The sequence below is a fragment of the Cnephaeus nilssonii genome (genome assembly GCF_951640355.1).
Source record: "Cnephaeus nilssonii genome assembly, chromosome: 4".
NCBI classification, from domain to species: domain Eukaryota; kingdom Metazoa; phylum Chordata; class Mammalia; order Chiroptera; family Vespertilionidae; genus Cnephaeus; species Cnephaeus nilssonii.
Window position 1 is genome coordinate 89,192,334 of NC_137075.1, and position 25,448 is coordinate 89,217,781.

Genomic DNA, 25,448 nt, shown 5'->3' on the forward strand with positions numbered 1-25,448 from the left:
AGAAGCGCAGACACAAGCTTCCCCAGTCAAAGGAAAATTACAAGTATAAACTACACCATCTGCAGCCTCATGATGTCAGAAATATTCTAAGAGAGACCGGATGAGCCCCTCAGTTCACCCCCACTGTGATAACAGTGGAAGCAATGATAAACATCTGTGTCCACCACTGAGTGGTTTCAAGGGTGCAGACCTATTTAATGGGGCAAGTGGAAGGTTTTGCAATTCTTTGAGGAATTTAAAATGTTCTTTTAGAGGCAAATTTCCTGTATATAAGAAATTTAAGCTTTGAGCTTTCAAATTTTACTCTGCCAACAGGTATGTGTGGAAATTCGATATGAGAGCTGCCTTTATTAGTCCATTGGTTGACTATACAAGGTGGCATAATGCTTCCCTTGGGAATTCAGAGGCTACTGACCAAGGCCTACAGTAGTGTTGTCCAAGAGAAATATAATGTGAAGCAGATATGTAATTTAAAATTTTCTAGTAGCTTGACATAAAAAGAAAAAAAGTAGGTGACATTAATCTTAATATATGTAACCCCATATATCAAAAAAATTTAACATGAAGCTCATGTCATCAACATTTTTAAATGAGATATTTTATGTTCTGAAAAAATATATATATATATATATTTTTGGCACAACTGGTGTGGCTCAGTGGTTGAGAGTCAGCCTATGAACCAGGAGGCCATGTTTCAATTCCCGGTCGGGACACATGCCCAGGTTGCAGGCTTGATCCCCAGTGGGGAGGCATGCAGGAGACAGGCAATCAATGGTTCTCTCTCATCATTGATGTTTCTATCTATCTCTCCCTTCCTCTCTCTGAAATCAATCCTATATAATAAAACCCTAATATGCAAATCGACCAAACAGCAGAATGACCGGTTGCTATGACGCACACTGACCACCAATGCAGGACGCTCAATGCAGGAGCTGCCCCCTGGTGGTCAGTGCGCTCCCACATGGGAAGCGCCCTCAGCCAGAAGCTGGGCTCACAGCTGGTGAGCGCAGTGGCGGCGGCGGGAGCCTCTCCTGTCTCCGTGGCAGCACTAAGGATGTCCGACTGCCAGCAGGGAGTGGGCCTAAGCCATCAGTTGGACTTCCCCCGAGGGCTCCCGGACTGTGAGAGGGACCCCCCCCCCAGCACCCCCACCACCCCCTGAGTACACAAATTCCGTGCACTGGGCCTCTAGTAAAGCATATTAAAAGTAGTTTTTAAAAATTTTTTTGTGCTAAGTTTTTGAAATCCAACATGGGTTTCAGGTGAACAGCACATCTTAATTCAGACTAGCCACATTTCAAGTAGCTACACTAAGTGACTATCATATTGAACCTGTGCAGGTCTAGAGGGCTCAAACAGCCTCTTAAATAGGATAGGTAGAAAAGAATTGTCTGTTTAACTCTCAAGATAATTTGGACCCATACACTCCCAGTAACTTGCCTTCTCTGAGCCCAGTGTTTCCTCTGGCATCTCGGGATTTATGTCTAGATATTCCCAGAATACACCGGATCGGTCTGAGTTGATGCATTCATTCAGTTCCTTACTCACTGATTCATGTATTCATGTGTTTATTAGAGATTTCTCAAGTACTCATCAATGTTTACCTCACCCTTGTTTTTTCTTGACCTCATTCCTCCTCTCTCATCAAGACATTAATACTAGACTCACAGTATTCCCTACCTCCAGTCCTCCCTCCATTACTAATGTGGATGAGCCATCTCAAATCCTAGAAGCTCACTGTCACCACCTCCTCACTGACCTCATTCCCACTGTACTTTAGACACCCATGATGTGTCATTACTGGGTACTGCTCTACCTCTGAGATCATAAATTCGCATACCCCCTCTGATGGGTCACCCCTTGGCTTTCTGCCTTTCCCAGTTTCACTTCTGCACACTGTTCTTTAACTCCATCAAACCCTTGAGTTCTCTATTCTGCCCTCAATCTTCCCCTTAGTCACCTTTCAATCCCCCTCAGGCATCCTTTCAATCGCTCTCATCCCAATATCAATTCTCTTGCCCACCATTCCTTGATTACACCTGCCCAGGTTCAGTAAAGCCATTCTTCTCTTCGTCTGGGCTGCTGAGCACTGGTGTGTAAAATTACCAACAGATTGGAGCTATTAGTGGGCTGGTCTCCAACCTCACTTCAGCCCTCAACCCTCCCCACCAATCCTGTGTTCTTAATTAGTTTTCTCTCCCATTTCCACAAACTTGCTGTCATATTGCCTCCCTTCTTGCTCTCTGGAGATCATCTCCCTACCAACTTTAGAGGAAAAGTAGAACCACCAAGTGAAGTCCCTCTACTCCCGGTTGCCACACCAACACACTGACTAGCAGGCACAACCAACTTTTCTTCCTTCCCTCCCAACACGGTGGCTGAAAACCCCACCAGGCTTGGAGTCCCCTCCTTCCTGCCTTCTCAGAGGTTGTGCTCCTTCTGTTTACCCCTCTCCTTTTCTTCCCTGACTTCTTTCCATCAACATTTAAACTTGCTCAAATTGCTCCTATATTATGAAACCCTCCTTCTTCAGCCCCTGTCCCCCTCCAGCCACCCTTCCATCTCCTCACTTCTCCTCCACAGCCAAGCTTCTTCAAAGCGTTTTCTGTTCCTGCTGTCTATACTTCCTCACCTCTCACCCACCTTCATTCCACTAAAATATAGCTTCCACTCTCATCACTCCACTAAAACGTCCCAATGCCTTCCTTGTTGCTAAATTCTATGGACATTCTCCGGGCTTTATTATTTCTTGGATATTCTGTAATTTTGCATCTCCCCCCATCCCCCTTTTTGTAAGATTCTCTTCCCTCAGTTTCTGTGACATTGTTTTCCTTCTAATTCTCCGGACATTTTGTCCTAGTGTCTTTTATTTCTGTTCCTCTGACCCCCGCCCTCCTCCTTTCAATGATGGCGTTCCTAGGATTTTATCCTTGGCCTCTCTTCTCTTCTTACTTTAACGTTCTTCCTTGAGAAATTTTCACCACGCCAATGGCTTCAAGTACCATACACATACTGACAACTCACACATCTACATTTTTAACCTTTTCCTGGGCTACTGACACATACATCCTTTTGCCTATGGACCTCTCTGGTGGATTTCCCAGGGTCACATCAAAGATTCAACACACCCAAAGTAGTACTCATGAGCTTCCCCCACCATCCTCCAGAAAACCACTGCCCCGGCTCCTCTGTCCTTTTCTTTAGGAATGGCACGGTCATCCATCCTGGCCTCCTGCTTTTACATCTCCCCTTTTACTTCCATATCTGATCTGCCCCCAAGTCCAAGTAGTTTGGCCTTTATATTTATTCAGTCCACTTCATCCCTGCAGCCACTCCTAACTGATGTTGATCCTCTTCCTATCTTCAATCCACTCTCGACCCTGCAACCAGAGCAGTTTTCCTGCTATTCGAGTCATGTCAGGTCACACTGCTGCTTAAAGCCTCTCTCCCCTCTCCCTGCCTCCCCCCCCCCCCCCCCCCGCAATTCTCAAATACAGGTCAGACTCTTCAGCATAGCATTAAAGGCCCTTCATTATTGGCTGCTCACCTCCCATCTCATCTCTGTTTTTCTTTCCCACCACCACTTCCCCCCAGGAGAATCACACTCCAGCCTCATTAAACAATTTGAGACTTCCTCAACATGCCATAGGGACTTTGTATGTATTTCTCACCCTCAAATAATTTTCCTCTCCCAGTGAGCCTACCCCATCTCTCTGCCTTCACCTGGTTACTGCCCGATGGACCTTCAGGTCTCAGCCTAGACATTCCTTCCTCAAGGTTAACAGTAGCCTAATGCTAGGTCACCATGCCTATGTTATTCACTTCACTTCATCTAATGTAGGCATTGTATCATCTCACATCATCATGAGAAGGGTAAGTACAGTACAAGAAGACATTTTGAGAGAGAGACCACATTCACATAATTTTTATTATAGTATACCAGTGGCCTGGTGCACAAAATTCATGCACATTAAAAGAGGAACACAGAGTCAAGTCCCCGCCCACCCACATGCGCCTCAAAATTGCATGAGACCCAGACCCGGCCACACCCCCCATTGGGCTAGATCCAGACCCAGATAGTCCCACCCTTGTCAAGCCCTGCCAGGCAGAGGGCTAGCCTCAGGTCCCCTGGCCCAGCACCAGGATGGGGAGGCATGGCCTGAGGTCCCCCAGATGGGGTGGGGGTTGTACCTTGAGGTCCCCCATCAAGCCCTGCCAGGTGGGGGCATGGCCTGAGGTCCCCTGTCAAGCCCTGCCAGGCAGGGGTGCACAGCCTCAGGTTCCCCGTCCTGGCACTGGGAGAGGGCCGCAGCCTAAGGCCCCTCATCAAGCCCCGCTGGGCGGGGGGTGCAGCCTGAGTTCCCCTGACCCAGCACTGGGGGTGCACCTTGAGGACTCTGTCAAGCCCCGCTGGGTGGGGAGCACGACCTGAGGTCCCCTGTCAAGCCCTGCCAGGCAGGGGGGCGCAGCCTCAGGTCCCCTGGCCCGGTGCTGGGGCAGGAGGTGCGTCCTGAGGTCCCCCGGCCTGGTGCCGGGGTCGGGGGAGCAGCCTGAGGTCCCCTAGCCCAGCACCAGGACAGGAAGCGCACCTTGAGGTCCCCTGTCAAGCCCCACTGGGTGGGGGGTGTGGCCTCAGGTCCCCTGGCCTGGCGCCGGGGCGGGAGTCATGGCCTGAGGTCCCCCAGCCTGGTCCCAGGGCAGGGGGTGAGGCCTGAGGTCCCCGTCAAGCCCCGCCGGGTGGGGGGCATGGCCTGAGGTTCCCCGGCCTGGTGCCAAGGGAGGAGGCACGGCCTGAGGTCCCCAGCCTGACGCCAGGGCGGGGGGCATGGCCTAAGGTCCCCTGTCAAGCCCTGCTGGGTGGGGGGCACAGCCTGAGGTCCCCAGTCAAGCCCTATGGGAGCAGGGGAGGGCGTATCCTCAGGTCCCTGCTGATTGCTCGTTAAGGCTCCTTAAGGGAACTTGGCCTCAGCCATGGGTGCAGCCATCTTTGTGATGGAGTGATGGTCAATTAGCATATCCCCTCTTTACTAGATAGGATTGTTATAAGTGTTCTATTCCATTATTAGTCACTAGAGGCCTGTTGCATGAAGAATTGTGCAAGAATAGGCCTTCCTTCCCCTGGCTTTGCTCCTTCGCTCCCAGCTGCCCAGGAGCCTGCAAGTCCTTGCTCCCGGCCTCCCGGGAGCCTGCAAGTTCTTGCTCTTGACTGGAGCGCCGCTCCTGTAGCTCCCTCTGCCCCCCACCCTCCCCCTTATAGCAGGCATCCCGCCCCGCCGAGCCACTACGTGCCTGTGTATGCAAATTAACCTGCCATATTTGTTGTGTTAATTTGCATAGTCACTCCTGATTGGCTTATTGTCACCACGGAGGTATGGTCAATTTGCATATTTCTCTTATTAGTGTAGATTGTTGTGAATCTCTTACTGTACCTAATTTACAAATTAAATGTCATCATAGATATGTATGTATGTAGGTAAGTAAGTATGTAAGTATGGGAGAAAACAGTATGTAGGGCTCAGTACCATCCATGATTTCAGGCATCCACTGGGGATCTTGAACATAGCCCTTGTGGATAAGAGGAACCATGGTACAACATTTTGATAGATAGTGCATCACATTGCTGGTTATGTGGTTTCTGAAATGCTAGCCCCACACACACAAAAAAAACTGAAAGGATGCCTATAGTCAACTGATTTTTAACAGTGGTGAAAAAAACAATTCAATGGAGAAAGGACAGTCTTTTCAACAAATGGTGCTGGAGCACTTGAACATCCACATGCAAAATGAATCTCGACCTATGCCTCAAAAAGTAACTCAAAATGGATCATAGGAAAAGTTCTGGAAATGGATAGTGGTGATGGTTGTACAACATTGTGCATACACTTAATGCCACTGAATTGTACACTTTAATAGGGTCAAATTGTAGATTTTATGTTAGTACCCTGATAACAAAATTTAATGGATCATAGACCTAATATAAAAGTCTTTCCCTCAGACTCTACTTGTCCAAAAGCCTTTCCCCTGGACTATCCTGTCCAGAGCCCATGAATGCTCCCCAGCATAAAGAGACCTCACCCTCCTTGAACTCCTGGAGCATATCCCTCACGACCTTTATCAATTCCCAGTACTGTTCTTAGGCCCAGGCAAGCAGTGCCTGTGCCCAGTGGCTATTTGGAATGCCTTCCTCCAAATGTTCTAATGTGCCTTTTGTACCTAAGACCACCTGGTCCTGTCCAGAGTTTAGACCAAGACCTACATACTCGCTAGTCCCAATTTCTCTCCTTCCAGGACAATTTCTTATCCTTTCCATCAATGTGGGGTTCACTAGATGATCCGAGGGTCTCCATGACTGGTACCTACCAAATTATGCCAGGAGTTGATCACTCCCTTGGCCTGTTTGATATATCTTTAAAGAAACCACAATCATGAGACTGGACCACTAGAATGGTATTACCATGCTTATTTAGAGTGACTCGAGTTGTTTATATGAACAGGAGCTCTGCCAGAAATATTTGCCCAGGATCCTCACACTATAGAAGTGGCCCTGTCAATTTATATCTTGTTATATAGTACTAGAGGCCCGGTGCATGAAATTCGAGCACGGTGTGTGTGTGTGTGTGTGTGTGTGTGTGTGTGTGTGTGTCCCTCAGCCCAGCCTGCACCCTCTCCAATCTGGGACCCCTCGAGGAATGTCCGACTGCCCGTTTAGGCCCGATCCCACTGATGGGATCGGGCCTAAACGGGCAGTCGGACATCCCTCTCACAATCCAGGACTGCTGGCTCCCAACTGCTTGCCTGCCTGCCTGCCTGATTGCCCCTAACTGCTTCTGCCTGCCAGCCTGACCACCCCCTAACCACTCCCCTGCCAGCCTGATTGCCCCTAACTGCCCTCCCCTGCTGACCTGGTCACCCTTAACTGCCCTCCTCTGCTGGCCTGGTCGCCCCTAACTGTCCTCCCCTGCTGGCCTGGTCCCCCCAACTTTTCTCCCCTGCAGGCCTGGTCGCTCCCAACTGCCCGCCCCTGCTGGCCCGGTCACCCCTAACTGACCTCCCCTGCAGGCCTGATCACTCCTAACTGCTCTCCCCTGCTGGCCTGGTCGCCTCCAACTGCCCTCCCCTGCAGGCCTGATTGCCCACAACTGCCCTCCCCTGCGGGCTATCTTGTGGTGGCCACCTGTGTCCACATGGGGGCGGCCATCTTGTGTGTTGGGGTGATGGTCAATTTGCATATTACCTCTTATTATATTGGATACCCTGAAAGTCCATGTTAATCATGTCTGCATCCCCTCCCCATAATGGTGCTTGTCTTAGTGCCTTGCTCTATATTTTTCAGACTGAATGCCTGAAGAAATGACTAACATCTCAGATTTACATATTTCTTTTGATCCAAGGATCTATGTTTTCCCCACACAAGTTCCTAGATCTTCATCATTCTTCTGAGTGGCAAAGAGGCATTTTCATGTCCCCAAGCCCTGTAGTCACTGACCTGAACGTTGATGTGTTGAAAGCTTATCAAGAAGGAACAAACATGCCTCCAGAGTCTCTTGACAGTAAACTGCAAGTGAACTTCAACGAACGTGAAAACAGCCAAGCGTGGGAATGATGGTTGAGTGGTTTCAAGTTAGGCAGCCCAGTAGTTTGGATTGAACAACGGTTTGGCTGCAACAAATTGTAGTGATAGAACATATGTTTGTTGTGCTTTGCTTTAGATCTTCTGCTTCAAGATTGAGGATACTCTCCCAAGGGGGGACAAGAACAAAGGAAGGAGAACTGGGTAGAAGAAAACAGACTTCACCCATCACTGAAATGTTTCGTACCTGAAGCACAACCACCTGGAGAGAAGAACATGGTGGCAGCTCTTCACAGTCACCTGATTGAGGGGCTTGGGTTTGGTCCTGACTCAGAGGGAACTACAACACCACTGAGAGGCACCCCCACTGCACCTTCGTAATCACAGCCAAGCCTTAGCTTGGTCCCAGCAGACATATGAAAAAAGATGACTGTCAGAGCCACCAAGAGGGTGGCAGACTTGCTGTTACCAGGTCCACTCACATGGATCACAATGTCTGCATGAGGTCATGGAATGTTGCCGATGAAATGAAAGTGGCTCCTAAGTCATAAAGTTGCAGGCAGATGGACATCCTTTTGACAGGGCTCCTAGGAATTTAGCTGTACCACTCTCCCTGATGATTCTGGGAAGTAGTTATCTCTTCCAGAGTTGGGGTCAAATCCATACATGTCCAATTCCCACCAAAGCCCACTCTCCCCAGGGCTTGCAGGGATAGAAAGATACCCACACCCCCCAGATTTGCCTATGTGAGAGCAGAGAGCACAAAGTCTGAGACAGAGGTGAATGGACAGGTGTGCTTCTTAGGGAAGCAGCCGAAAGGTGGCAAGAAGCTGGCAGCAGCCCCAGGAGGCCCCTGGCACCATGGACAATGATGAACCTCTTGAGTCTGAGACAACAGGTGAAAAGGCATCCCATCTCTCACCACTCCAGCCCTTCCGGGCCGCCTCAGTGTAATACCCAGTGATCACATGGACCCAGAAGCCTAGTGCCCTTCTTACTTGGGACCCGCTAGATCTGGGATTAATGTACATCGACTTGGCTTCGGGACTTGCCAAACAGGGAGTGAGAGCGTTGAATGCATGTTTGTGCTAGAATTGGCTCCTACCAGTTCTAGCCGACTTTGAATTTCATTTTTTGAGCTGGTCTACGTCATGTTGGCAGTTTGAAATCACCCATATTGGGAACATTTACACCACTGGAAATGGCCATTACTACACATCAGAATTTTTTTTTTTTTTTCTGGAGAGCCAGTTAGACATTTACCAGCATTCCACAGATTGGATGGAATTCTAAAATTGTTTGACTACTGAGGAAATTAAGACTCAGAAAGTCATCACTTCTTGATACCTAATTTGCTGGTTAATCTGCTGTATGTCTTCTAACTACCAGGCCACTAGCTACTCCCACCCCTTATTACACAGACCTTATCTTACAGGCTGGGAAATAAATGTTGGGGCTTGGGTCTATAGACAAGGACTAAGAAAGACACAGACCTGTGTGGACTCGTTGGGAACTCCCATCTTAGAACCTGGTGGTCAAAACTTGGGGCCCCTGCCACCAATGCTCAGTCCACCCAAAGAATAGGCTGGCTAAGTTCTGGCAGTGCAGCCTGGCTTCCCCAAACCACTGCTTCCTTCTGATATAGGACGAGCTCTGGACATGTGTGTGTAGCTGTCAGGAACCCACAGCTGGTCCCAGATCAGTGGCCCAGGGGCAGAAAGACCATGTCTAGCAAGTGAGGAAGCTCAGGACACGTGTATTTAATTATAGCAATGAATTTAACCCCAGGGGGATTTTGTAAGCCCTGCCCTCTTCATGGTCATAAAATAGAAGTTGGGTTGGAAGGAGGAGAAGCTAGCTCAAATTCTTAGGAATCCAGTTATCCCTCTTGATTCCTGAGACCACTCCTGTTCCAGTTTATTTTACATTTGACCGAGTTGCCTGCCCTGCCTGTGGCCTTCACCATCATTCAGAGGAAAGCAACTCTGAACCCCACCCAAACCAGTAAGAAAGAGAAGAGGGAGCAAGAAGCCAATGTCCAAGTCAGGCCCAAAGAGGGGAATAGGGCAGCAAGTCTCCAGAGAACACGAGGAGCGGTAGCATGCGACCCCACGATGCTGGAGGCGGGAGGCAGCAGTGCCGGGGAGGGGGTGCTTGCAGAATGGAGTCCCTGGTGTCTGGAGCCACGCGCAGCTGGGGGACAAAGGCTGCAGCCAGAACCTGGGAGGCAGAGGAGGAAACCCGAGGTGGAGGGAAGCAGAAGTGGCTCCACCTGAAAGGCTGGCGGGTTTCATTTCCAACATCGTGGAGATGTGTTTTCCTTCTAGAGGAGACTGGGACCCAGTCCACACCACACAGCAGTGATGAAATGCTCTACTGTGAGGCCGAAGCCGCCCCGGCTACGGATAAAGGGAAACCCACCCGGGAGAGTTCAGAAACAGACCTCGAGATTGAAGGTGAACGTGGGCATTCGGAGGGGTGGGGGGACAGACCTGGCTTCCCCAATTGGCCATGGCTCTGCCCCATGCGTGGGGCCTGGCGGGTGAGCAGCGTGGGCACATCAGCTTGTTGAATGCTGAGCCAGTCAATGAACGGGGATTTCTGGTCTCCCAAATGTTTCCACACGGGGCATCTTGTGTCACCTTCGCCACAGCCCCAGGAGGGAGGCATTACTACCTGCCTCGACAGAGGAGGAAACTGAGGCTTAAAGAGATTGTATGAGTTGCCCAAGGCCACCGAGAGCTTACCAATGCTTGCTGACTCCAAGTTCACCCCGCCCTGCCAATCTGCCTCCAGCATTCCATATTCCAGGGGCCCCTGGCGTGTTTGTGGCCCAACCTGCATCCTGGTGACGTTCCTCTCCTCACACTGGAGTTTGTGTTCCCCTGCTTGAGAGCCCCTGACAAATCCAAGTGCATGGCCGGGGGGGGGGGGGGGGGGGGCGGGGAGGTCCGGGGGGGCGGGAGGGGACTGTCTCAGCTGCAGCAAAGACTCTCTTACTGCACCTCCACCTTCCTCTTCCTCTTCCTCCTCCTCATCCTCCCGGTTTCCCCAACAAGGGAAGTGCCACAAAGAACACACGTGAAGCAAGGCAAGAACAATGCCGGCCCCTCCGCTGGGCCAGCCTCACACCTCCCAGCTGAGGCTGGCCCAGCGGCCCTTCCTCTCCTGTGTCCTGACGGCTGGGTGGTGGGCAGTGATCAGAGGCTGTAGACACGCAGGCAAGGCAGTTCAGCCAAATTCAACCGTCAAACTCCTCTATACAGTCAGTTCCTAACCCCCGCCGTGGTCAACGTACAATTCACCCTGCACACAGACCTCCTCCCTGCCACCCCCAGGCATCTAGTTGCTCGGTTTTCTTTCTTCCTTTCTTCCTTTCTTCCTTCCTTCCTTTCTTTCTTCCTTCCTTCCTTCCTTCCTTCCTTCCTTCCTTCCTTCCTTCCTTTCTTTCTTTCTTTCTTTCTTTCTTTCTTTCTTTCTTTCTTTCTTTCTTTTTTATTTATAAGTTGTTGCTCTTTTTTCCTACTTTTCCACTTCCAGTCTGTTGTGAATGTTGCCTTCAACAATGAATGTTTCATGGTTGGAAGATGCGGAACCCCTGCTTCTACTCCTTCCTCTCCTCACCCCGACTCCCTGCTAGTGGTAACAGTGTTGCAAGCTGCCTCTAAAATACAACCACAGTGAATACAGCTAGAAGGGGTCAGCAGAATCTGACAGAGCAGAATCAGTGCCAGGGACAAAGCTGGGGGTTCCCTATGCTGCTTTGGCCAAGGAGAACCTCTAATGATTACGTTTGGTGCCAGCTCTGTGCTGAGACAGAAGCTCGAGGCCCCGCGGCTCCACTCCTGGTGCCCCTGCAGCTGGGGCTGAGGGGCTGGCACTGGGGCAGGGAGGGCTTCCCGGGGCGGCCTGAGACAGGAGCCCGTGGGAATACAAGCTGGTGTGAGGCGACAAAAGAGGGAGGGAAGGGAGCAGAAGTTGCTCAGCCACCTCGTGCTGTTTCTCCTATGCAGCCATGCATGGTTCTCCCTCGGAGGTGATTTTGCACCCCAGGGAATACTTGGCAAACTGGACTGCGGGGATGCTGCTGGCCAGGAATTCTGCTACATCTCCTACACTGCACACGACAGCCCCTCACAGCAGAGAATGCCCAACACTGACTGTCGGTCGGTCAGTAGTGCCCAGGTTGAGAAACCCTGCCCTAGAACCATCGCAGAGAGAGGGCCAGTGTGAAGCTGTGCCTGCAAAAGCAACTTCCTTGTCAAGCTGTTGTCCGATCACCGACAAAGCTCTCACTGTCCGCCTTAGAAATGTTTGCGGTGGCTTGGCCAAAGGCCCTGGGATCCGAAGGAAAAACAGACACAGGCTTAGACCCCAGCTGGCCTGGAAAGTCTGCCAGTGGGACATGGGCATCCAGGCAGGCCCACTGCCCGCTGCCCACGGGCCAGGCTGTCTAAAGCCTACAGACAAAGGGTCCAGGAGGTTGGAATGGAGATGTGAAGGCCTCGTCTGTCAGCTGGCTTTAGCACTGTGTGTAATCTGGGCTAGCTTTGTCATTGGGAAAGTAGGGATCACAGATTTTTTTAGGGAGAAAAAAAATGACATGCAAGTCTGCGAAAGAGGAACGCCAACTCACGTGCAAGTTTCCTTGTTTCTGGCTGGTTTGGGGGTCTCTCCATCTTGCCCTGATTTGCCCCCATGGGAGGCCTACTCGGCCCCACGTGGGCTTTTTAAGTTGGTACTTCTCTAAGTCTCCAGTAATGCTTCTATGGCTCACATCTTAACAGTGGTAGCAAAACTAAAAGGGGAATGGAGACTCCCTCAACCATCACAGATCCCTAGCTTCTCGTCTGGCTTTTCAGAGCTGCCCCAAGAGGGGCAGGAGACTAGGCCTTCACGCACCCTTGGTGATCAGTCCCTGGATGCAGCCAACCCAGGAAGCTGGCGTGGGGCTCCTTCTCTTAGCCCAGTGGTCGGCAAACTCATTAGTCAACAGAACCAAATATCAACAGTACAACTATTGAAATTTCTTTTGAGAGCCAAATTTTTTAAACTTAAACTTCTTCTAACACCACTTCTTCAAAATAGACTCGCCCAGGCCGTGGTATTTTGTGGAAGAGTCACACTCAAGGGGCCAAAGAGCCGCATGTGGTTCGTGAGCCGCAATTTGCCGACCACTGTCCTAGGGGAGCCTGGGGCCTAACCCCAGGGGCCTTGTGTCGGCCCAAAGGGAGACGTCCATTTGAGGCTTTCCGGACGTGAGTCTCCCTCCCACTGCTGGCTGACTTCCCAATTGGAGCCGCCCTCTAAACTCACACCCAAGGGACAGATCAGAAGGGAACATGGCCCGGGGTCAGAAGAGAGAAGGCAAAGGCACAAGAGAAACCCCTGCTTCCTCCATTCACATCTTTTTCTGCAGATACTGAGAAATATTTCACCACCGGGCAAAAGGAGCTGTACATGGAGGCCTGCAAACTGGTGGGCGTAGTGCCTGTCTCCTACTTCATCCGGAACATGGAGGAGTCCTACATGAACCTCAACCACCACGGGCTGGGCCCCCACGGTACTAAGGCCATTGCGATCGCCCTGGTGGTGAGCATGCCCGTGGAGGCACATGAAGCCTGGCAGAGGTGGGGGGGTTGGCAGGGTGATGGGACCCTAAATTGCATCCGGGATGCCTACCCTGCCGTAGGCTCGGCTTGACTGCCCATTTTCCCAACAGTCAGGGACTCCCCAATAGGTCCTGGGAAAGAGGCTGCTAGAGACCTAGGCCTTGGAATTTGTGCACTTTCCTCTTTGGGAAACAAAGGCACCAGCCCGTGGGGTCCGGGAAAGTGGGCTGGGTGCTAATTCCCTCCTTCTAGCACATTCTCCCAAGGTCAGCCTGGGTCTCAATGCCAGAGCCATTCCATTCAGTGTCTGCCTTTTGCAACGTTATGTGATCCTTCAGGATCACACTGGAGAGTGGGTCAGGTTTTCCCATAGGAATAATGTTCTCTCTGGGCTTGGCATGGGCGAACAAGGACTTGCCCTTGAATGCATCATAGCTTTCTATAATCCTAACTGATTATGTACGGAACTGATTCCCGTCCCAGGAAAACAGAATGTAACAGCTGTACGTGAGCACTACACTGTTTGTTCACTTAGGACAGTTAAGGGCAAGTTCAATTAATATAAAAAGCCACTCACTCGTTTTTGGACATGTAAGAGGGGGAGGAAAGGAAGGGAAGAACAGAGAAAGAACAAAGCCATCTTGAAATTTATTGAGCATTAAAAGACTGATTCATGTCGTGTGAGGAATGCACCATTACCTCCTGAGCTTGGGGGGGTGGGGTGGAGGGTGGGACGTGAAGAATAATAATGAAATCCTCTCGGGACTCAGGCCATGTGTTTCTTAGTGACAGTAGTTCCTGTTTGGGGGGAGTTTTGTCTTCCTTGATTCTCTGTATCACTCATTTAACAATTGCTGTGACATTCTGGTGGACTCACGTCTCACGTTTTATGTTTCTTTTGTTCTGTTTAACTTTTCACATGTTGCATTTGTCTGGTGTAGATCAAAGGCATCCCGCTAGGAAGGGTCCCATTTCAGGCTTCTTCACTTCTATTCCCCAACTGCCTGGCCCCATGCCCTTGCACTCGGTGCCCTCGAGAGCAGCGACATTCTCTGCTCATCTTGTTCCCCCAACACTCAGCACAGAGGGTGAGATGAATGTGGATGGAATTGGGGATTGGGCTGTCTGCTGTACCACACGCTGTGCTAGCCCCAGGGTGACCCGTTTCTGAACACTGCTAAATGACACCTAGACTGGGTGGCCACCTGAGCCATCTCCCTTGAGCACTATGGAATTATTCTCCTCCCAGAGAGCTGGGACCAGAGACATTGCAGGAAGGCGCTGGGTGGACTGTCCCCCTAACAATGTGCTAGACCAGTGGTCGGCAAACTCATTAGTCAACAGAGCCAAATATCAACAGTGCAACGATTGAAATTTCTTTTGAGAGCCAAATTTTTTAAACTTAAACTTCCTCTGACGCCACTTCTTCAAAATAGACTCGCCCAGGCCGTGGTATTTTGTGGAAGAGCCACACTCAAGGGGCCAAAGAGCCGCATGTGGCTCGCGAGCCGCAGTTTGCCGACCACGGTGCTAGACCGTCCCTCACTCTAGCGCATTCTCCCTTTTGCTGAGGCTAGAGCTCCTTACTGCCTGCTGCTTCTCTCACTGCCTTGCCTGTTTTGAAAATGCTCCATCCAGAGATGCGCCTGCTCTCTGTGCTTTTCTGCGCCGGGCACACGCGGGGAAGGGGGAATACAGTGCCGGTTAGCGCTAACCCCAGCCCTCATGCTTCAATGCCAGTCCTTTCCTCCCTGTGGGAATGCAGACTAGTTTGGATCTAGATATTTATTTAAGTCCAACTCCTTCCAAATAGCCTGAGGCAAGGTCCTACCTAAAGGAGGGTACCAGCTGTGCCTGGAGCGTACACTGAGAGACCGGCTCCCCAAGGCAGCAGGCACTGCAAGTGCTTTCTGCGTCAGGCCTTGTGCTTAAATATTCGTATTATATGTATCAAGTTCTCCTTAATCTTGGAGTAGGCCCCAGGCCTCTCTCCTCGAGGAGAAATAAATAATTAAAATCGGTTCTGCTCATCCTTGGACCCCCCTTACTTTTCAGGATTTTGTTTTCTTGTTCCTCTTGCAAATTCCCCCGCAGAGCCCCTTTGGGTCAAGGGGCCCAGGATAAGCATATTGCCCTAGAACCGTGGTCGGCAAACTGCGGCTCGTGAGCCACATGCGGCTCTTTGGCCCCTTGAGTGTGGCTCTTCCACAAAATACCACGGCCTGGGCGAATCTATTTTGAAGAAGTGGCATTAGAAGAAGTTTAAGTTTAAAAAATTTGGCTCTCAAAAGAAATTTCAATCGTTGTACTGTTGATATTTGGCTCTGTTGACTAATGAGTTTGCCGACCACTGCCCTAGAAAATATGCATCTAAAATGTAAATATAAAATATCAGCATGCAGGGGTGGACAAAAGTAGGTTGACAGTTGTAATAGAAAGAAATGATCTAATCGTTAATAAATAACAATACAAGAACAAACTGTTTCGAGTGCTCACAACTGTCAACCAACTTTGCCCACCTGTACTGTCCTCGCCTCGGTGGGATGGCTCATCTCCTGCACCATTCTCCGGTTCCTGTCTCCTCCTCCAAAACTGCTAGTCTGCATCTCCATACCCTCTGACATGGCTGGGAGGTTCTGGGCAAGGTCAGGGAACTGCCTAGGTCACCAACCGCCTCTGTCTTTCCCCCCATCCCTCGTGGCTGAAGTCCAACACGACTCTCATCACCCTGGAGCTGGCAGACAACAGTATCATGGAGGAGGGCATCCTGAGCCTGGTGGAGATGCTACAAGAGAACTACTACCTCCAGGAGCTGGTACTGTGCCTGCTCTGCTGGTTCCCCCCACCACACCCGGGGTCCCAGAGCCCACTGGAGACAAGCGAGGCCCTGCCCGCGCTCAGGCCAGCCTCAGGCTTTCTGCAATGCGTCTGGGGGCCCCTCGCCTGTAGAAGTGACTTCTCAGAGGAGGGCCACACCTCAGAGGATGGCCAGGGGGGACTGTGTTCCTGGTGGCTGTAGGAAACCCTAAGAAACCATTTCTGTTTGGACCTCATAAACCCCTAAATAGATGAACTCACTTCTGTGTAGTTGCCTTAAAGTAAAATTTTTTTAAAAAAGACATGAAGTAATTTCACAAAATACAGTGTGCCTGGAGATAGATGATGGTGATGGTCGCACAACAATATGAATATACTAAAGACCACTGAACTGTATACTGAAAAATTGTTATGATGCCGAACATTGTGTTATATCTATTTTACCACAGTAAAAAGATGCAAAAATTAAGATAATAATGGCTAATGTATATAAAATCCCTCACACTAGCCTGAAAGGACAATGTCTATACACACACTAGAGGGCCGGTGCATGGATTTGTGCACTGGTGGGGAGCGTGGCCTGCAGGGATCAATCCACTGTGGGAGCACTGCTGACCACCAGAGAGCAGATCCTGCATTGAGCATATGCCCCTGGTGATCAGTGTGCGTCATAGCGACTGGTTGACTGGTTGTTCTGATTGTTCTGCCATTCAATCGCTGGATATATATATATATATATATATATATATATATATATATATATATATATATATATATATATATTTCAGAGAGGAAGGGAGAGGGAGAGTTAGATAGAAACATCAATGATGAGAGAGAATCATTGATCAGCTGCCTCCTGCACACCCCCTGCTGAGTATCGAGCCCACAACCCATGCATGTGCCCTTGACCAGAATCGAACTGGACCTTCTGGTCCGCAGGCCAATTCTCTATCCACTTAGCCAAACCAGCTAGGGCAAGGACTATATCCATTTATCTCCCTACCTCTTCCCAGTACAGTGATTCATGCTTCGAATCAGTGAATGGAACTGGCAAGTGATTATTTACTCTAAACTCATTTTTTCAATTATGTTATGCCAAACTCTTCAAATATAGCTGACTCGGGTTTCAAAAAAGTTGCCATGTGCTCAGTTGGGGAAGTGGGGCATGATTGAAGCTAAGTTCAGAGCAAACTGAGACCAGCTCGAGGGCCTCACAGTGAGGCAACAGAAAAGCCAGGCTCCTAATGTTCTTCTATCCTCTGGACCACACTGATCCTTCCCATCCTTTCACCCAGGCCCCTCTCCCCACAAGAACCTACTCCCTTAGCGTAGGTCTCCGGTCAGCCCCACTCGGACATCATTTGTTAATGAGGGCCCTTTATTGGGGTTTGTACATACACAACTGTTTTCTTGCATTTCAGAATGTTTCTGACAATGCTCTTGGTTTTGAGGGGGCCAAAGTCATCTCAGAGTTTCTCCAGAAAAATTCCTCTTCGCTCGTGAGCCTTCAGCTATCAGGTGAGCCAGGGAAGAGGAGGGAGAGGACATTGGGGATGGAAAGGAGAAAGGAAGAAGGTGAAAGGCAGAGAGAATCAGAGTTGAGCTGAACTGGACCTGGTGCTTCTGATTCCAGAGACCAGAACCCTGCATCTAGACCCTGCCAAGCCCCTGCAGCCACCCTTGCCCCCTATCCATGGCCACACTGGCTTCCTGGCTTTCCTGGACCATCTACTTCTGATTCACTTTGCAACATTCCTTCCTCTGCTTTAAAGTCTCTTCCCCCAGACATCTCTCCGTGACTCTCGCTTCATTCACATCCGCTCAGATGTCATCTCCTTAGGGGGATGGCTCTGACGCCTTGCCTCAAAGCAGCCCCTCTCCCTTCCCATTACTTTCTATCCGTTGCCCCGCTTGGTTTTCCTTAATGGCATTTGTTACTACCTGACCCCCTGTTTTAAATTAGTTTAGCATCTGTCTCACAGAAAACAAAAAGCCAATTGAGAATTCTAGGACCTACAGAACTGCCCTCAGGTTTGTGGTTTGAATTTATACCACTTGCAGGTCCCTGGAATTCCTAAGGCAAGAAATTAACATACAAAGTGATCCTCTGCTGGTAACACCCTGAAGCAGGCAACAGAAACAAACATAAAACCTCTTTGGAAGAGCAACCTCTTGACCCATACTCCTTGCTGCCTGGTATTCCCACAGATAAAGCTTTCCCAAAGATGGGTTCACAGTCCAAAATTACAAAACAAGGAAACAAAACACCATGAGAGTTATCAAGTGGCAGCATCGAACTCTCAAGAACTTGAGAAATATAATTATCAGATATGCACTATACATTGAGTTACCATATGATTTATCCTCTAAAATGATAGCAGCATTATTAATTAAGTGAAACTGCAAGCAGATATCTCACACCCAAATATAAACTATGTTTATTATGATTAAGAAAACTCAAAAAATGAAACAACAAATCACTGGTTTTTTAAAAGATCTCCCCCAAAATAGAACTTCTAGAAATAAGTTATTGAAATTAAAGACTCAATGGATAAATATAGTTATTGAAATTAAAGACTCAATGGATAAATTCAACAGCCGTAGCTATAGGTGAATAAAATTAGTGACCTGGAAGACAGATGAAAGGATATTTTATCTATCATTGAAGTATAGAAGATAAAGAAATAGAGAATTTCCTATCTAATAAAAGAGTAATATGCAAATTGACCATCACTCCAACACATAAGATGGCCACCCCCATGTGGTCAAAAATGGCCGCCCCGATGTGGACACAAGATGGCCACCACAAGATGGCCAACAGGGAGGGCAGTTGAGAGGGACCAGGCCTTCAAGGGACGGCAGTTGGGAGTGATCAGGCCTGCAGGGGAGGGCAGTTGGGGGGGACCAAGCCAGCAGGGGAGGGCAGTTAGGGGTGACTGGGCTGGCAGGGGAGGGTAGTTGGGGGGACCCAGGCCTGCAGGGGAAGGCAGTTGGGGGCGACCAGGCCGGCAGGGGAGTGCAGATAGGGGTGACCGGGCCAGCAGGGAAGGGCAGTTGGGGGGGACCAGGCCTGCAGGGGAGGGAAATTAGGGGCGACCAGGCCTGCACGAGGGGACAGTTAGGGGTGACCAGGCCTGCAGGGGAGGAAAGTTGGGGGTGACCAGGCCAGCAGGGGAGGGCAGTTGTGGGGGACCAGGCCTGCAGGGGAGGGAAATTAGGGGCGACCAGGCCTGCACGGGGGGACAGTTAGGGGCGACCAGGCCCGCAGGGGAGGGCAGTTGGGGGTGACCAGGCTGGCAGGAGAGGACAGTTAGGGGCAATTGGGCTGGCAGGGGAGCAGTTAGGTGTCGATCAGGCTGGCAGGGGAGTGGTTAGAGGGTGATCAGGCTGGCAGGCAGAAGCGGTTAGGGGCAATCAGGCAGGCAGGCAGGTGATTGGTTGGGAGCCAGCAGTCCTGGATTGTGAGAGGGATGTCCGACTGCCCGTTTAGGCCCAATTCCACTGGGACATCCCTCAAGGGGTCCCAGATTGGAGAGGGTGCAAGCTGGGCTGAGGGACACCCTCCCCGCCCCCCCCATGCACAAATTTTGTGCACCAGGCCTCTAGTAAAAGATAAAAGAATATAAAAGAAAGAATAGACTCACTGTAATAGCTAATCAGAGTTCCAAAAGGAGAACAGGTGAGCAACAATATTTGAACAAATTATAGCTGATGTGTTCCTTGAATTGCTGAGTTCTAAAATTACCTGATTTTATACATTGACAAGCTTGTTATGTCATTTTATTGCACAGCCAAAGAAATATTTGTATTTCAGTGGGTGTATTCATTCATACATTTAGTCAGTCAGTCAGTCAGGAAGCATTTATTGAGCACCAATCACGTGCCAGGCACAGTTTAAGTGCTAGAGATACAAAAGTTGAAAGAAGAAATTTGGGGATAAGCCTCTGTGTCATTTATTCCCCAGAAATCTTTTAGACTGCTTAGCAGGGCAGGGGCTAGAGTAGGGAGGCATTCACCTCAGTCACACAATTTAAGGGGCATCAAAAAGCTCAGTAACTAAGTCAATAATATTTTGATGCAATATTTTTTAAATTCAAAGTCAATACAAAAATAATCTGGGATGAAATAAAATATCAACCCTTTAAATAAAAAAACACGGTACAAAAGGAACAATCTCGAAGGGAAAGGAGGGCGGGGGAGGAGGGGTGGTCATCAACCAAGGACCTTGTATGCATAAATGCATGACCCATGGACACAGACAATGGGGCGGTGAGGTCCTGGGGCGGAGGCAGGCTGGTGGGGAGTTGAATAGGGGGGGGAGACATATGTAATACTTTCAACTATAAAGAATTATATTACAAAAATAATAAAGTCAATGGAGTTTTATAAAATAGTAAAATTAAAAAAGGGACAGAGTGGGGTGAGATGAGTGAGGCTTGGCTATGCAAGTGCAGGGTCAGGTCCTGCCTTATTTAACATTTAAAAATTTTTTTTATCATAGACTAGAGGCCTGGTGCATGCAATTCGTGTGCGGTTATGGTCCCTAGGCCTGGCCTGAGATCAGGGCCATCTTCCCTGTCTGCTGGCATTCAGCCCCACCCCCCACTGCCACCCACCCCCGGTTCCCCATTCTCCATCGGGCAATCAGAGCCTGCCAGCCAGGGGTAAGGAACCAAGAGGTTGGCTGGCAGGCCCCGATCAAGCAATCGAGGCCTGCGGGCTGGGGCAGTTCCCTTACTGAGTATCTGCCCCCTGGTGGTCAGTGCGGGTCATAGTGACCGGTCCTTCCGCCGTTCGGTCCATTTGCATATCACCCTTTTATTATAAAGGATTATTATACAGGATACTTCTGCATTGGTTTTGGACTTTTTTAAATGTTAAAATATTATTCACTGAGATTACTGAGCCATTCAGTGCCCCTGAGATTTTGCACGCAAAGGCGAGTGCCCCACTTGTCTCCTTCCGGCATGTCTCTGCTGCTTAGACTATATTAGCATTTTTTTATTGATTTCAGAGAGGAAGGGAGAGGGAGAGAGAGACAGAAACATCAATGATGAGAGAGAATCATTGATCGGCTGCCTCCTGCACGCCCCACACTGGGGATCAAGCCTGCAACCTGGGCATGTGCCCTGACTGAGAATCGAACCATGACCTCCTGGTTCATAGGTCAATGCTCAACCACTGAGCCACGCCGGCTGGGCTATAGTAGCATGTTTTATACTGTTACACACTTTAGGCACTAGGCTAGGGGTTGATGCTGCCAGCAATGCACAGGGTATAGTGTTGCTGCTCCTGGAACTCCCCTGACAGTCACGGCAGAGCAAGAAGAGAATGTCAAAGGGGATGGTAAATAGTTGCCCTTTTCCTCCTGTTTTCTTCTGTGTCCATATTTTTGCTTTAAGTACTTGCCACTTTTCCTATATCTGATTGTTCCGAGGGGAGGAGCCTGGCAGAGCGAGGCTGTGGGAGGGCAAGGGAGCCCTGCCTGGAGAGCACTGATAACGCCCTCCTTCCTCACAGGAAACAAGTTCAAGGACCAATCAGCAGAGCTGCTCTGCCAGGCCCTGTCGGTAAGAAGCAGGGGGTGGGTACCGCTGAGCCACGTGGGAGATGTCCCTGGAGACCTGGGGGGCCTGGGGAGCCTCTGGGTCTAGGGAGACGCATGGTTTAGGTCACTGGTGAATGTTTGGATTCTACCCATCCTGGCCAAAGCCACAGCAGGGGGTAGGACTGTTTGGATGACAATAAACTCGCCCAGGTGTTATCAACGGTCAAACAGAAAATGAAAACCAAATTGTCTTCAGTGTAAGAACCCTAGTCCCCCTTGTTCTGGGTATGTGGGGGGCCCCATCCCGCTGACCTAGGATACGCGAGGCATTTGCAGTCCCATGGGAGACCCACAGCACCTCTCTCTCTACAGGCCAATTACAGAATTAAGGAGATAGATCTCAGCCACAACGAATTCTCCGATAAGGGCGGGGAGATCCTGGGAAACATGCTGGGTGAGTCCCCACAGAGGGAGGGGCTGGCAAAGGAGAGGGACCTGGCAAACGATCTCTTGTCAGAGCTGCATCTCCTGTTGTTGTTGCTATTGAGTGTTCTCATTATAGAAGAGACCACACCCGAAATACATTGTGAATGTGGGAAGTAAAACTTTAAAACGATTAGGAGAACATCTAGAGAAAGAATTTGCTGATTTCAGAGAGGTTAACGCCTATTACATAGGCACAGTGAGTACAAACCATAACAAAAATTATCTGTATATTTGACAATAGGTTTAAAACTGAGGATGATCAAAGACATTGTGGGCAATGTTAAAAGACAAGTAATAGTCAGAAGTAGATATTTGCAGCATTTGTAGAATATAAAAGACTAGGGGCCCAGTGCATGCATTCATGCACCTTGAAAGAACTGTGTGCCCCGAGGCTGCAGTAGGCAAAGGGGCAAATCTCAGACCCTCCCTCTGCAGCCCCTGGTCCCCTGTCTGCTGGCAGCCCTGCTCCCACCACAGCTGCTCCCACACGCTGACGGCACAGGCCCCACTCGTACCACTGCTGGCACTGGCCCCAATCGCTCTACACCATCAGCAGGTGCAAGCGGGGCTGTCGCCGTCAGTGGGTGAGAGTGGCGGCTGCTGCCCCGATTGCCCCTCAGGAGCATGGAGAGGTAGAGAAGCCCTCAGGAGCAATCAGGGCCAGCAGACACCACTCACACTTGCTGATGGCGCTGAGTGATTGGGACTGGCGCCGGGCACGGGCAGGAGGTGCGAGCGGCAGCTCCGGCACTGGCTGCGGGTGCGAGCGGGGCTGGCACCGGCAGTGGGTGTGAGTGCCGGGCGGGACTGCGGCTCACAGGAGCAAAGAATTTTCAGTAACCACCAGAGGCTCACCCCAATGACAGCAACCGGCACCCCAACTTGCTCTGGTGCCCCCGCTCACCTGCTCCACCATCCTGTCGTGGCCAATGCCCGCCATGTTTTGCACATGCCCCCTGGTGGTCAGCGCACGTCATAGCAATTGGTTGTTCAGTTCAGTTGTTCTGATTGTTCCACTGTTCAGTCTATTTGCATATTAGCCTTTTATTATATAGGATTAGTGTTCAAAATGTTGATAAAAGATCCTACAGGTCAATTGGATGATGATAAACACTCCAAAAACACAGTGGTCAGGCCCGGCCAGTGTGACCCAGTGGTTGAGTGTCGACCTATGAACCAGGAGGTCACGGTTCCATTTCTGGTCAGGGCACATGCCCAGGTGGCAGACTCAATCGCCAATAGGGGGCGTGCAGGAGGCAGCTGATCAATGATTCTCTCTCATCATTGATGTTTCTCTCTCCCTCTCCCTACCTCTCTGAAATCAATAAAAATAAAATAAAAAATAAAAAAACAGTGGTCAAGGCATATAGACAATGAAAAAACAAAGCCAAATGCCCAACCTCTTTGGTAATTAGAGAAATGCCATTAATAAAACAAGAAAAAAGTTTCCCCCTTGTCATCTATCAAAGCTGCAAAATTTTCAAATCAGAGAATTCACAGTGTAGTGAACACAGGGATAAATAAGAACCCTCAGAAGCTGCTAGGTAAAGGCACTTTGGAGAGCAATTTGACAGTATTTAGTAAAATTGAAAATGTGTATATTCAAGGATGCAGCCATTCACTTCTCCATGTCTCAGAGCTCTCTCCTTCTCTCTCTCTCTCTCTCTCTCTCTCTCTCTCTCTCTCTCTCACACACACACACACACACACACACACACACACACAGATGTCTAAGGAGTTCCATTGCAAACTTGTTATAAAAGAAAAAAATAGCTCCTAAATGTTCATCCCTGGGGAAAGGAGTAGACAAGGGGAGGGCACTTAGTGTGGGAGTGGGTGGGGGGGTGCTAATCTAGGTGGGGTGATGAGAGAAAGGCCCACAGGGAAGGTGGCTTTCTGTTGAAACCTGAATATGATTAAAGAAACAGCCGTGCTAGGTTCTAGAAGGTCAGCATTCAAGGCAGAAAGAATAGAGCATGGCACGTCCGAGGAACATGGAGGTGGGGGGTGGGGGAGACAGTGTGGCTGGAGCAGAGTGGGCAGTGGAGGAGAATGGAAGGACAAGAGGTCATTGAGGTGGCCTGCAGCCACTTGCATCAGTTTTGTGGGACCTGGATGTGCAGGAAGCCTGGACTTTATTCTACTGTGATGAGAAGTCGGTGAAGGATGTGAACGTGGGGAATGATGCGGTTTGATTCGCAGTTTTGGAACTTCTGTTGAAGAATGCAACTGAGGAGAACAAGAATGGAAGGAGGGAGGCCAATGAGGAGGCCCGAGGACGATGCGTGGGCTAAGGGAGCAGGCAGTGATGGAGAGCGGATGGAGTCAGAGTATATTTTGGCAGCAAAGCCAAAAGGACTTGTTGACCTGAAGAACGAGGGGAAGAAAAAGATAGATTCGTGGTTATTTTGTTTCAGATACTGGTTGAATGGGATGTTTATTTAAATGGGGAAAACTCAGGGAGTCACAGGGGTAGAGGCGCAGGAGTTAGGAGGCAAGATTTCCATTCGGGCCACGGAATGTTTGTAATGGAGCCATCAGGTAGGCAGTTTGCTATGTGAGTTTGGAGCTTGGTCGGAGCTGGACAAATACATTTGGGATCCAAAGGCATATACATGTATTTAAAACCATGGGACAAGGCCCAGCAATCAGAGTGATGCCCATGTACTCAACTCTTATCTACCCTCAACTCTATCTCACCTTGTCCCAAACAAAAGTAACAATGATCAGGTGTTTACATAGGATGTTTTCCCAGCCCCATATAGCATTTAAACAAAATAATCTTTACATTTTAAAAAACAGTGCACGTTCCATGCAAACCTGGCACCTAGACAAGCCTGATGCCTCGCTACTTCCAATGGGTTGGGTCCCTAAAGTGGAACCAAATAGAAAGTCCGGACCCACCACTGCCCCCTGCAGGTCTCCATGTGAACGGGACCGCAGGATGTAATGCTTCTTGCGGTCACAACCTCCCTGTGTCAACACAACTCCTGTTTTCCAGGCTGTCTCCCTCTACTTTAATGCGTAACATCCCACCAGGTGGATATTTATGCTGCACTTGACCCGTCCCCTGCGAGTCACGAGCCTTACTTGGATAAGTGAGGCCATGGCAAACAGCTACAAGCATGTAGCCCTCTCATAGCCTGTCTCCTTGGGAGGAGTCGCAGACGTGATACCGTTGTGTGACGGGGTGCACACATGTTTATAGGAAAGTACTTGTGACCAGATGATATTTGCCAAATAGATGATATTAAGTTGCTTGCCACCTGCAATGCATGAGTAGGATTATTTTACTTCATCGTTGTCAGCATTGGAAATCATCTTACGATTTTGTGTTTAAATGAATCACTGAACAGATGTTACCTCTGTGTTTTCCTTTTCATGAGCACTGAGCTCTCCTCATTCCCAATGGCAT

The 25,448-nt window shown here is 49.6% G+C and overlaps 1 protein-coding gene across 1 annotated transcript in view; it reads left to right on the forward strand.

The window, feature by feature from the left end:
* Window positions 1-8,431: 8,431 nt before the first annotated feature.
* The window catches only part of LRRC74A (leucine rich repeat containing 74A), a gene marked incomplete at both ends in the record, with an annotated part of 28,408 nt that continues 11,391 nt past the window's right edge, over window positions 8,432-25,448 (forward strand). The window contains 7 exons of the mRNA XM_079769000.1: window positions 8,432-8,468; window positions 9,898-10,026; window positions 12,990-13,162; window positions 15,890-15,997; window positions 17,421-17,517; window positions 21,520-21,569; window positions 21,920-22,001. Coding sequence (XP_079625126.1) covers window positions 8,432-8,468; window positions 9,898-10,026; window positions 12,990-13,162; window positions 15,890-15,997; window positions 17,421-17,517; window positions 21,520-21,569; window positions 21,920-22,001 — 676 coding nt within the window. The remainder of the gene's footprint in view (window positions 8,469-9,897; window positions 10,027-12,989; window positions 13,163-15,889; window positions 15,998-17,420; window positions 17,518-21,519; window positions 21,570-21,919; window positions 22,002-25,448) is intronic.